The following is a 13971-nucleotide window of genomic DNA, read 5'->3' as shown; positions in this document are numbered from 1 at the left end:
AGCATGCTCCCACCTGCAGGTGAAAGTTCTTCCTTACTGAAGTCAGTCTGTAAATCTGGAAAAGGTAACTGCCTTCTTCAAATGAGTAGATACATATGCAAGTTTACAGGGATCATGAAGAATCAGGGAAACATGATACCACTAAAGGACCAAAGTAGACTTCCAGTAACTGACCCCAAAGAAATGGCTATCCATGGATTACCTGACAGAATTCAAAATAATTCTTCTAAAGATGCTCAGAGAGCTACAAGAGAACATAGGTAAATAATTTAATGGAATCAAGAAAACAATACAAGAGCAAAATGAGAAGTTAACAAGGAGATAGAAAAAAAAATCAAAACAAACAAACAAACAAAAAACCACCAAACAGAAATTTTGGAACTGAAGAGTAAAATGACTGAGCTGAAAAATTCAATAGAGAGCTTCAACAGCAGACTTGACCAAGCAGAAAAATCAGTGAGCTTGAAGACAGATCAATTAAAATTACCCAATCAGAAGGGTAAAAAAAATTTTAGAAAAAGAAAAAGAATTAAAAAGGAAATAAGGCCTATGAAAAACCTTTAAGAGAAAAATTCACACACCATTGGGGTACTGAAGAAGAGGGGTAGAAAGTTTATTTGAAGAGATAGTGGTTGAGAACTTCCCAAACCTGGGGAGAGATTTGGACATCCAAGTTCATGAAGCTAACAGGTCACTCCAAAATTTCAATCCAAAACAATCTTCCCTGAGACACATTGTAATGAAACCATCAAAGATCAAATATAAAGAGATAATTTTAAAAGCAGCAAGAGAAAAAATTTATTTTATACAAGGGAACTGACATAAGGCTATAACAGATTTCTCAGCAGAAACCCTGCAGGATGGAATAGAATGCAATGATACATTCAAGGTGTATCATTTCCAAAAAAGCTGCCAAACAAGAATACTTTACCCAGCAAAGTTGTCCTTCATAAATGAAGGCAAGATAAAGACTTTTCCTAACAAACAAAAGCTGATGGAGATCATCACCACTATTCCTGGCTTACAAGAATGCTGAAAGGAGTTCTTCAACCTGAAATGAAAGGATGCTATTAAGTAACACAAAAACATATGAAAATATACAACACACTGGTAAAGGTAAATATATAGTCAGATTCAGAATACTCTAATTTAATAATATGATGATGGATTAACCATAGCTCTAGTGTAAAGGTTAAAGGCCAAAATTAATTAAAATAGCTTTAGTTACAATAATTTGATAATGAATACATAATATAAAATATGTAAATTGTTACATCAAAAACATAAATGAGGGTGGAGTAAAAAGGTAGAGTTTTTGTGTGTGATTAAAGTTAAATAGTTATCAGTGTTAAATGGATTGTTATATCTATAAGATGTTTTATGTAATATGGTAACTACAAAGCAAGAACTTACAGTAAATTCACAAAAGGTGAAGAGGAGGGAATCAAAGCATATCACTACACAATATCAATTCACAAAGGAAGGCAGCATGCAAGGTATAAAGGAACAAGGGAACTACAAAACAGCCAGAAAATAATTAATAAGATGGCATTAGTAGATTCTTACCTATCAATAATTACTCTAAATGTAAATCAGTTGAATTCTCCAATCAAAAGACATAGAGTGTCTGGATAGGTAAAAAAACAAGATCCAACTATATGCTGACTACAAGAGACTCACTTCAGCTTTAAGGATACACACACACAGGTTCAAAGTGACAGGGTGGAAAATATATTCCATGAAAGTGGAAAACCAAAGAGAAAAGGGGTAGCTATACTAATATCAGACAAAATAGACTTTAAGCCAAAAATGGTAACAAGAGACAAAAAAGGCCATTATATATAATAAAGAGATCAATTCATCAAGAATTAACCATTGTAAATATATATGCACTCAATATAGGACATCTAAGTATATTGGATTTGAACCAAACTTTAGAGCAATGGACCTAGCAGACATATACAGAACATTTCATCCAACAGCAGCAGAATACATTCTTCTCAAGTACACATTCTCCAGGATAGATCTTATGACAGTCACAAAACAAGTCTTAGCAAATTTAGGAAGACTGAAATCTTACCAAATATCTTTTCTGAACACAGTGGAATGAAAGTAGAAATCAACAACAGGAGGAAAGTTGGAAAATTCACAAATACGTGGAAATTAAACAACACACTCCTGAACAACCAATAGATCAAAGGAGAAATTAAAAGGCAAGTGAAAAAATATCTTGAAATAAATGAAAGTGGAAACAGGACATACTGAAAAGGGTGGGAAACTGGAAAAGCCGTTCTAAGGGGGAAATTTATAACAGTAAATGCATATATTAAGAAAAAGGAAAGATCTCAAATAAACAACCTAATTTTACACCTCAAAGAACTAGAAAAAGAACAAATGAAGCCCAAAGTTAGCAGAAGGAAGGAAATGACAAAGACCAGAGCAGAAATAAATGGAATAGGGAGGAGAAAAATAGAACAAAATTGACAAACTTTTAGCTAGACTTACCAAGAAAAAAAGGGAGAGAACTCAAATAAATAAAATCAGAAGTTAAAGAGAAGACATTCCAACTGATATCACAGAAATACAAAGGATTATAAGTGACAGCTATGAACAATTATATGCCAACAAGTTGAATAACCTAGAAGAAATGGATAAATTTCTGGAAACACACTACCTATCAAGACTGAATCAAGAAGAAATAGAAAATCTGAACAGACCAATAATGAATAAGGAGATTGAATCAGTAATCAAAAACATTGCAACAAAGAAAAGCCCAGGGAAAGATAGTTTCATTGGTGAATTCTACCAAACATTTAAAGAAGAATTAACACCAATCCATATCAAAATTTTCTAAAAAATTGAAGAGGAGGGAACACTCCTAAACTCATTTAATGAGGCCAGCATCACCCTAATACAAAGCCAGATAAGGACACTACAAGAAAAGAAAACTACAGGCCAATATCGCTGATAAACTATAGATGCAAAAGTTCTCAACAAAATATTAGCAAATCAAATTCAACATCACATCAAAAGGACCATACACCATGATCAAGTGGGATTTATCTCTGGGACGCAAAGACGGTTCAACATATGAAAATCAATCAATGTGTACACCACATTAATAGAATGAAAGGTACAAATCATAAGATTATCTCAATAGATGCAGAATAAGCATTTGACAAAATACTACATCCTTCCATGATAAAAAACATTTAACAAATCGTGTATAGAAGAAACATACCCTAACAAAATAAAGACCATATATGACAAACCCACAGATAACACTGTACTCAAAGGTGAAAGCATGAAAACTTTTCCTTTAAGATCAGTACAAGAAAAGGATGTTCACCCACCACTTTTATTCACCATAGTACTGGAAGTTCTAGCTGGAGAAATCTGGCAGAAAAGAAATAAAAGTTATCCATATCAGGAAGGAAAAAGTAAAATTGTTTTTGCTTGCAGATGATATGATCTTATACATAGAAAATCCCAAGATTCCACCAAAAACTTTTAGAATTAATCAATGAATTCAGTAAAGTTGCAGGATACAAATTTAACATACAGAAATATTTCATTTCTATACACTAACAACACTATATATGAAAAAGATATGAAAAAAGTCCCATTCACAATAGCATCAAAAACAATAAAATACTTAGGAATAAATTTAACTAAGGAGGTGAAAGATCTGTACACTGAATAATACTTTAATGACAGAGATTGAAGAAGACACAAACAAATGCAAAGGGATCTCATGTTTATGAATTGGAAGAATTAATATCGTTAAAATGTCCATACTACTCAAAGCCATCTATAGAATCAATTCCAATGACACTTTCCACAGAAATAGAATGGACAATCCTAAAGTTTGTATGGAACCACAAATGACCTGGAATAGTCAAAGCAATCTTGAGAAAAAAACAAAGCTGGAGACATCACACTTCTTGATTTCAAACTGTGCTACAAAGCTATAGTAAACAAAACAGTATGGTGCTGGCATAAAAACACACATACTAATGGAGCAGATTGACAGCCCAGAAATAAGCCTTTGCATATATGGTCAATTAATATTTGACAAGGAAACCAAGCATACTCAAGGGGAAAAGATAGTCTCTTCAATAAATGATGTTGGGAAAACTAGATAACTGCATGCAGAAGAATGATACTGGTCCCAGTCTTACACCACTCACAAAAATTAACTTGAAATGGATTAAAGACTTAAAAATAAGACCTGAAACTCTAAAACTCCCAGAAAAAAAACCAGGAAGAAAACCCCTTGATTTCGGTCTTAGCAATGATTTTTTTTTTTTTTTGGATTTGACACCAAAAGCAAAGGGAACAAAAACGAAAATAAAAAAGTGGGACTGTATCAAACTAAAAAGCTTCTCCACAGCAAAAGAAACCATCAACAAAATGAAAAGACAACATATGGAATGGGAGAAAATACTTGCAAGTCATATATCTAATAAGGGGTTAATATCCAAAATATATAAAAACACTCATACAAAAAAAAAAAAAAACACTCATACAACTCAATAGAAAAAAAAAAAAACCCAAACAATTCAATTAAAAAATGGGCAGAGGATCTGAATAGACATTTTTTAAAGAAGACATACAAATGACCAGTAAGTACATGGAAAAGGTGCTCAACATCACTAACCATTAGGGAATTGCAAATCCAAGCAATGAGATATCACCTCACACCTGTTAGAATGGCTGTTATCAAAAAGACAAGAAATAACAAGTGCTGGTGAGGATGTGGAAAAAAGGGAACCCTTGTGCACTTTCAGTGGAAGTGTGAATTTGTGTAACCACTGTGGAAAACAGCATGGAGTCTCCTAAAAAATGAAAAATATCAATAGAACTACCATATGATCCATCAATCGCACTTCTGGTTATATTTCCAAAGGAAGTGAAAACAGCCTCTTGAAGACATATCTGCACTCCCATGTTTTTTGCAGCATAATTCACAATAGCCAAGATAAGGAACCAACCCACAGATCTGTCAACAGATGAAGGGATAATGGAATATTATTGAGTCACGAGAAAGAAGGAAATCCTGCCATTTGCAACAACATGGATGGATCGTGAAGGCTTTATGCTAAGTGAAATAAGTCAGACAAAGACAAATACTACATGATATCACTTATATGTGGAATCTTAAAAAACCAAAATCATAGAGTAGAATGGTGGTTGTGAGGGGCTAGGGTGTGGGAGAAATGGGCAGATTTTGGTCAAAGGGTATAAACTTCTAGTTAAAAGATGAATCAGTTCTGGAGATCTAATGTACAGCAGTACAGCATGGTAATTATAGTTCCTAATACTGTATTATATACTTGAAACTTGCTAAGAGAGTAGATCTTAAATGTTCTCACCACACAAAAAAGTAGTTGTGTGACTTGATGGAGATGATTGCTAATGCTATGGTGGTAACCACTTTGCAATATATAAGTATATAAAATCGACATGTTGTTCTCCTTAAACTAACACAATGTCATATGTCAATTTTATCTGGAAAGATGGAAAGAATATTTTTAGATGTATTCATCACAGTTATTTTAAAATTTATATCAACCCTGGCATCTGGATACCTTGTAGATTTGTTTCTGTTGTCTGCTTTTTCTCTTGATCTTGTTTTTGTGTGCCTGATAATATTTGTTTGAATACTGGACACTGTAAATGAAACATAGTAGTGGCTCTAGATGGTATTATTTTCCTTCCGAAAGTATTTACTTTGTCCTTCAGCAGTGATATGGAGTAAGAACAGGCCTCTTCAATTTTGTCAGCGGCGGTGGGGCCTTCAGTCTGAGCTCCATCCTCTGTAAGGATCAGTCTGCTGCTGGTACACCCCCTCTTTTAAGCTATAACCTTTCCAACCAATACCCTGGGGTACTTATCAAAGTTTATCTTCCTATGTTGGTTGCAGAGGCCAACTTTTATTTCCCTAGCACACAAATCTCTGATAAATTGCATTTCAGATCCTTTCTGTTTGATTTCTGTCTTTGGAAATCTGAAGCCTGTGCTACTTAAGTATAGGTAGGCACCTTGGAGGAGGGGGAGGAAACAGATGCATTGTGTTTGTTTTATTTTTCTGCGCCTCCCTGCTTTCAGGGACCTGGACCCCTCATGTTCGGTGTGGGCAAGCTAGAACTCCAACTTCTGAATCCACAGTTCCATGATATTGCCAAAGCTGTCTTGGCTTCTCCAAACTTGGCGGTCATCCTTGGCGCAACCCCTCACGCCTGCTTCTCAACCTGATCTGCTGAGCTGGCCAAGCTTGGGGAAGAGCACGGCAGGATAAGGGCTCACTGCAGAGAGCTCTCTTTACTTGGAGACCATGGGCGCAGAGGACCTATTCGTCTGGTGCCCTAAACAGACTTCCTGTCTTGTCTTGCTCTTTTGATGTGCTTTATTTTTAGCTGCCCTAGGTGGGAGTGTTGGTCTGCTCCGAGCTGCCTGTCACTGCCAGAAGTCCTTCAGAGCCAATGCTTTGCCTGACTCAAAAATCCTTAATCTTTCTTCTCTAGCAGAATGCAATATCTAGTTTTCATGCAAATATGCCCACAAATAAAGAAAAATCTGTTGATAAGAGATACATGCATACAGACAAACATACTTCATATAAATTATACTCAGGGTCTTTTGCTTTTACTGCAGGCACCAGAAAATAGTTGCCTTGGATACGTTTGAGGTAGTGGTTTAAGTCCCAATTTGAATAAAAATAGGAAAACAACATCACGGCCAAGGGAGCTTGACTTTTTCTATGCCCTGGGTGGTAACCAGCTTTCACAGACATGCAGAGAACCACAGTCCCCTGGAAGGCCAAGACCGCTGCCTAGGGGCTCTGCCCACTCATTCAGAATGGCTGTAGGTCCTCACCATATGCTCTCCCCAAACACCTTATATCTATGGACTCTTCGCCTTGGGACATGGCCTGCTGCTGACAAAACCCTCCACTGCCTCTCCCCAAGCCTGCCCTGCCCACCTGCTTTCCCTGGAGTCTGTTGGTGGGTTCTTTTCTCAGGCTTGCTTTGGACCCACATGGGCTTGGGAGCCTCTCATTGGCCTCTTACCTGGGCCTCTCCCCACAGTCATATTTCTTGGAGTTCCTGACCCTATCAAGGTCTCTTGCACCTCCTCTGCAATGCTGAATCCTTGATGAAAACACTCCTCCCTCCCTTCCGCCTTCCCTGGCCTCTCACAGTTGAAGACACCACCTCTGGGAGGCCCTCCTGGATTCTTGGCTGGGTGAGCTGGAGATGCCTGCAGCTGGGTACCCACAACTGCCCTTGGCTGTGGTACTCTCTGCCCAGGCTGCTGTTTATGTTCTGTTCATGTCTTGCCCTGGTCTCTGTAGTGTTTCCCGCACCCCGCCCACCCCCCTAGGGAGTGGCCCTCATTGCTAGATAGTGATGCTGAAGTCAGCCTGCTTCCAGCCTGGCCGCCAGCTCCAAGGAGGGAGCACCGGCAGGGCCAAAGGAGACAGGAAACCCTGTTTTAGGAGCTGGGCCATGGGCCCCAGCAGGATTTCAGTGGGCTGCAGAAGGCGAAAGGAACAAGGCACTGAATTTGGACCCACAGCATGAGCAAATATAGGATGGCAAATATGAACCCAGTGGGCATACCAACCTGGCTAGAGCATCTCACCCCACACTCTGTGCTCAGATGGGGAAACAGATGCAGAGGGGGGAACCTAGAACCTCAATGTCAGAGCCAGGATTCGAGTCCAGGGTCTGGGCTGCCCGTCCACAGCTCTGGCCTCAGACCTGCTTCCTTTCAGCCCCCAGGAGCTGACCTGCAGACCAGGGCCCTGGATCTGGGCATGGCCTCCCATTCAGTCTCTGGGGAGAGCCTGGGCCAAAGCTGAGAGCCTGGGGAATCAGTGAGGAGGGGCACAGGGTTGAGGCAAAAGGGAAGAGCCGTGCCTGGGGGTTCCCGGGGGTTCCATTTAACTCGGCAGCCTTGGGGGCTGAGAAGGAAAGGGATCTGGAGGGGGATGGAGCAGGACGAGGCCACATTCTCCCGCAGGCAGAGCCGGTGTATTTCATCGTCCGCAGCACCAGTGACCCACCAGCGACCTGGGAGGCGCCAGGGTGGACATCCTGGCCAGGACGTGGGTGAGGTCTGCTACTGGTGTGACTTGGAGCCCGTCTTCTGGTTTCTTCTGCCAGTCTCCGCTCTTGCTGGGGCCTCCGGCTGGCCCCTACCACCTCTGTTCCACACCTAGACACGGGGACGCCCCGAGGGAACCAGGCCGTTGCCGCCCTCATCTCTGGCGTTGGAATCAGGTGAGGCTAGTGTGGTCCTGCAGAGTGGCCACTGCTGGGACCAGGGGAGGGATCTTTCTGGAAGGAAAGGGTGGTGGCCTGGCAGGAAGAGGGTGAGGACGTGAGACAGTCCTCGCGGGCCCGCATGGGGAGGGTCGCAGTGTCGACTGCCACTGTGCAGGACCCCGCAGGAGGCGGATGGCACAGTCCATCAGAATACGAGGAGGGTATTTTAATAGAGGCTATTTACAAAGCATGGGTGTAGGGAAACCCCAAGAGAGAGTGCGGTCTCCCGGGTCTCAGAACTTCGGAACTGTTACCACCCCAGGTTGGAAGGGTCGGGGGAGGGAGAGTTACCAGAACCCAGAGACAAGAGAGCTTCCTGACAGCACCTGAGACCTTTGTTCAGTTGACAAGCGGCCTGCTGGGTCCCTGCTGAGAAAGGAGAAGCAGGCCTGCTTCTGCCTCTGACCTCCTGCTGGCCAAACCCAGCCAGGAGCGGAGGGCAAGGGGGGCGTGTTGGTGGTCTGTGCAGTCAGGGAGCAGGGTGGCAAAGGGTGGAGGGGTCGCTGCAGAGGGGTGATGACAGCTATGGGTAGGGGACACTTTGCGGATCAGGTGGAGACTTGGGGCATGGCTACTGCACTGTCCCGGGTGCCTGGCCCTGGGTGGGTCTGCTCGCACTGGGGGCTGATGGTGGCCCTCCTGAGTCCCGGCCCTTGATCCTATACTCCTTTGGATGTGAGGCCCCGGGAGCCAGACTTGGGGTCGCTAGCCTTGTCGCCCCCAGGCCGACACAGCTTCCCCTCCATGGGAGTTCTGGATGCCCCAGGACCTCCTTTTCTGCCTCCTTCTCCTTCTTCTTTTTCTTCTTCTCGAACCAGAAAATGTAACATCTGGGCCAGGAATCAAGGTGGAGATGGGTCAGTCTAGGAGTAGGCGTGTCTTCCTTGGGGATGCTGGGGCTTGGAGCAGACACTCACCCACCTCCAGCTAGGGCCGCCAGGGGCAGAGCAATGCCGAGGCTCACAGCCCACAAGAAGTTCCTCCTGGTCCCTGCGGGGGGTGGGAAAGGGGAGCCAGCGTTTGGGCAGCAGGCGGGGCCATCTCAGCTCTGAGAGGAGACTGCATTCTCTCCTTTAATTCACCCACTCAGTCACTTGTTTGCAGACACTGAGCACCTACTGTGTGCCCACCTACATCTAAGGATGAGTGAGACAGGATCCCTGCTCTCTAGGAGGGAGACAAGCAAACGATTCTGCTGTGGTGTCCCAGGGAAGCGGGACAGGGCAGGGAGGAGGAGTGATCTGGGAGAGCGCCCATGAGCCTGGAGAGTGGGAGCTGGTCAGGGAAAACTTCTCGGGAAACAGGACTTCTGAGCTGGATTTTGAAAGACAAGTAGGAGTTCAGTTCAGATGGTCAAGGGGCCAAATTATGTTCCAGGCAGAGGACACAGAGTGTTCAAGGACAGAGGCATGAAGCCGTTTGTCCAGCGTGTCAGCAGCTCCATGTGGCTGGGGAGGGGGGAGGTGAGCAGGGCCTCCCGAGGAGGGGGGTGGACTTTATCTGGGGGACCCTGGGAAAGTTATAACAGGAAGGGTCGGAGGTAGACTGGCTCCTCGGGAAAGGGTTCTTTGATTGCGGAATAAGATGGGGCCAACAGGGTCTCGGAAGCCAGTTAGGAGATGCTGCCATAATCCAGGTGAGAGGTGAGGCTGCCTGAGGAGTGGTAGATGCTGGAAGGACCATATGGCAACACACTGAAGAATTGTTTAGCAACACCTGGTGACTACACGCACTGAGTAAGGGGGAGGGTACTCCTGGTTTAGGAGGTCGAGAGCTTGAGCAGGACATTTGCTGAGAGGGGTCCTGAGGGAAGAGCAGATTTGGGGGTGGAGATGGGTTTGGACATGTCCCCAGGCATGCTGGTTTTGAGGACCTGATGGACCCCCAGGGGGCATGTCCTAGAGGCAGGCGGCTCTGAAGCTGGACACGTGGAATCCAGACGTCTTGGGAGGTGCTACCTTCCCCAGGGAGGATGGAGAGCAAGAAGGGGTATCGGTATAGACAAGAAAGACAGTCCAGACAGAGACAACAATGGACTTGGAGGTGGAGGTGGGGAGGCTGCAGGCCAAGATGGCTGGCCGGCCGCTGACCTGGGCAGAGAGTGGCGTCTTGGCAGGTGAGGAAGTGTGTCTTGCAGTTGGCACAGTTGATGACCTCCAGTGTGGAGCGGATGTCTGAGAGAGAGAAGGGGCAGGAACCTTAGCGAGGGCCAGGTATCCCTCAGCCTTCACCCAGGCCTGGTCCCCAAAATACTCACCACAGGACTCGTTGCAGGCTGCCCAGGAGGGTGAGACGGTAGAAAGACTGAGGTTCTGGGCAGACAGAGCCGGGAGAGGTCGGGGTGTGAGCAGGAAACGAAGCTGGGAGAAGGTGTGGTCAGGCGCCCTGGGCGAGGGAAGGGTGAGGTCTCCTGGGGAGGGGCCTGGGGGCGGGGAGCTGCAGATTGGACTCTGCCTCCTTAGGTCTCCTGGAGGTGAAGGGCTGGGGGGCAGGCAGGGGCCAGCCCCACCTCTCACCCTTCTCCTTCAGCTCTTCAGATAGGTCCTCCAGATGCTTGGAAAACTGCTGCTTCAGGACATGAACCTCTTCCAGAAGTGATGGTTTATCTGGGTGGAGCAGGAAGGAAGAAGCCATCTACATTTCATAGGTGGAATCAATAACTTTCTCAAGGTTGGGAATTCAAACCAGGTTTTTCAGACAGAAACTCTGTAGTGCACACAGATAGTTGCTGTCTCCGACCCCACCCTTCACAACACCTCCGCACCCCCGGCTAGTGGTCTTCTGGGAATGCCTTGGAGGGCCAGGTTTTGTCAATCCAAGCCCTGGGGCCCTAAGACACTAGGCTTCCTCACCATCTCGAAACTTCTTAATGACTTTATCTATGTGAGTGAATAATGTTCCTGCTGCTTCCTCCAAATGGTCTTGACCTGAGAATGGGATTTGGGACAAAGGGAAGTCAGGGGACTAAGATCCTGGGCCAGGTAAAGGGGTCATCCCTGACCTCTGGTCTCCTGGCTGCGCCTCACCAAGATACCAGGATTTGAGGAAAGCATGAGTGTCCAGAAATAGGGAGTGGAGGCTGTGGGAGAGCTCCGCAGGTGGCCCTGGGGTGCCCCAAAGAATCTGCAGGTCATAGTCTATCAGTGCAGGCAGCTCTGGCCAGCAGTGGAGGCAGCTCTTCCCAGTGGCGGTGGGCAAGATACAGCTAAGGAGGAGAAGCAGCATCTTCTGGGGTCTTCCCTCAGTGCCCGTACCACACTGCCTGGAAGTTCTACACGGAATGCTGGCACCCTGTCTCCCTGGGAACCACATTCTCTTTGCAGAACAAAAGTAAATTCCACAGGGTAAGGTGAAGGCCAGCCATGGCACAAACCTGGGCTTTGACATCAGAGCCAAGTGAGGACCTTGATATCCTCCTCTGAAGGTGGGATCACTGATCCTCATTGAGGATGGTTCTTGTGAGGATCAGAGAGATGGCTGTGCTGCATGTGGCTGGTCCTCAGCCCCCCTGATGGCATTTACTATGTATGGAATAGTTCACAGGCTGAAATTTGGAAGGCCAGGAGAGAGCAGCATAGAGAGAAGGTTAGTTGTTTAAAGAGTCTGCATCACTTTTCCACATAGAAGTGGTCAGCCATGGGAAGCTTATGGAACATATGTCTTTTTCATGGCGCATATACACTGGCTGCTGTCTTGTGCCTGGTCAAGCCAGAGGGGCTTCAATAGCTATTCCCATCACAGTGTAGGCAGACAGTGTAGACAGAATGTAGACAGAGCGTGCATGAGAGTACAGAGAGAGAAGCCGTCTCTGGGACAGCAGTTCTTATGTGCAGTGGGCCTTGAAGAAAAGCAAAATTCCTTACTCTTCAGTAAAGAAAAAGCCAGTGGGATCCTTGTCACTCCTCAGCTGATAAGCTTTCCCCTTCCATGCCGTGCTTTCAGAACCAGCTTGAGTTCCTCAGGCTGAACTATGGGTAGCTGAAAGCCACCAGGCATTTGAAGAATGCTTTTAGTGTGAACAAGAGGCAAAACAATGTCAAGAATTCAAAACAGAAGCAAACAAAAACCACAGGAAAAAAGAAGGGTACCAAAGATATGGTGGGAAGCAGAAGAAAACTTAGAACCCCACCATAATTAAATAGACAAAATATTGCCTTCCCCAGGCGAGAAGAAGCTGCTGTGTAAAAGAAAAAGTCTGAAAATAAGAAAGAGTTATTAGAGATTAAAAATATAATAGCAGGAATTTAAGAATTCTATAGATATGTTGGGAGATAAACTTTCAGAGGTCTCTCAGACAGAAGTACAAAAAAATAGAGATGAGAAATAGGGAAGAAAAGATAAAATTAGATAATCCATGAAGTCCAGGTCTAACATTGAGTTAATGTAAGTTTCAGTAGGAAAGAACAGAGAAAATGGAGGGGAGAAAGTTATTTGCAATAGAGGTTGGGTGGAAGGGATTAACATATACACACTACCACATATAGAACAGGTAATCAACAAGGACCTATTGTATAGCACAGGGAACTCTACTCAGTATTCTGTAATAACCTATATGGGGAAAGAATCTGAAAAAGAATGGATATATATGTACCTCTGAATCACTTTGCTGTACACCTGAAATGAACATGATATTGTAAATCAACTATACTCCAATATAGCATAAAAATTAAATTTAAAAAAAGTAGTGTGGGAAGTATATACAGGGAGGAATTCTGTCTTGTAGGGAGAGAGATGCAGAGGGCGGGCATCAAGGTTTGCTAGAAGAAATAGCAGCTGAATTGGTAAATTCAGGCCACACTAGTCAGATGGGCTCTGAGATGACAGGGTGATTCTGAGTACTGCAGAGCTGTTGCTTTTTCACTGGCTTTGGACATTTTTGGGGTTAGAGAATTAGCTTGCTTTTTTCTACTTAGGCAATACTTCTGGAAAGGAAGGCCCTGATTCCCTAGAACCAAAGCTGGGAAATGCAGGAACTACTTCCCCTGATACCCCGGGTGGGGCTCAGAGCTGCGCAAACATGCAAGCCTGCTGCTTACAGGGTTCATTGTCACCTCCGCGGTTGCCCCACCCAGCTTGCATGTGGGGGAGGAGAGAATAGGGAACTGACAGAAATGATACAAGAAGGAAATTTTAGAATTGAAAGACATGAATTTCCAGATTGAGAGGGCCCACTGAGAAGGCATCCAGTGGTTAGGAATAAGAAAAACCACACCAGGAGAAAAAGGAACCCTCCTATGCTGCTGGTGGGAATGTAAATTGGTGCAGCCACTATGGAAAACAGGATGGAGCTTCCTTAAAAAACTAAAAATAGAGCTACCATATGATCCAGCAATCCCCACTCCTGGACATATATCCAGAAAAGACAAAAACTCTAATTAAAAAAGATACATGCACCCCAATGTTCATAGCAGTGCTATTTACAATAGCCAAGACATGGAAGCAACCTAAATGTCCATCAACAGATGAAAGGATAAAGAAGATGTGATATATATATCTATATATCTATATCTATATAGATATATAGATATATACACACACAATGGAATACTACTCAGCCATAAAAAAAGAATGAAATATTGCTATTTGCAGCAACATGGATGGACCTAGAGATTATCATACTAAGTGAAGTAAGTCAGAC

The 13971-nt window shown here is 44.1% G+C and overlaps 1 protein-coding gene across 1 annotated transcript; it reads right to left on the bottom strand.

The window, feature by feature from the left end:
- Window positions 1-9038: 9038 nt before the first annotated feature.
- Window positions 9039-11558, bottom strand: TEX51 (testis expressed 51). Its single transcript, XM_059927086.1, has 6 exons — window positions 11360-11558; window positions 11186-11260; window positions 10850-10939; window positions 10424-10507; window positions 9255-9323; window positions 9039-9163 (listed from the first exon to the last, which is right to left on the bottom strand). The coding sequence occupies exons 1-6, from the start codon at window positions 11556-11558 to the stop codon at window positions 9039-9041; spliced, it is 642 nt and encodes a 213-aa protein (XP_059783069.1).
- Window positions 11559-13971: the final 2413 nt, after the last annotated feature.

The sequence above is a fragment of the Balaenoptera ricei genome, chromosome 7 (assembly GCF_028023285.1).
Source record: "Balaenoptera ricei isolate mBalRic1 chromosome 7, mBalRic1.hap2, whole genome shotgun sequence".
NCBI lineage: Eukaryota > Metazoa > Chordata > Mammalia > Artiodactyla > Balaenopteridae > Balaenoptera > Balaenoptera ricei.
The sequence above is the reverse complement of the archived record's forward strand: the minus strand, read 5'-3'. Positions and strand labels throughout refer to the sequence as shown.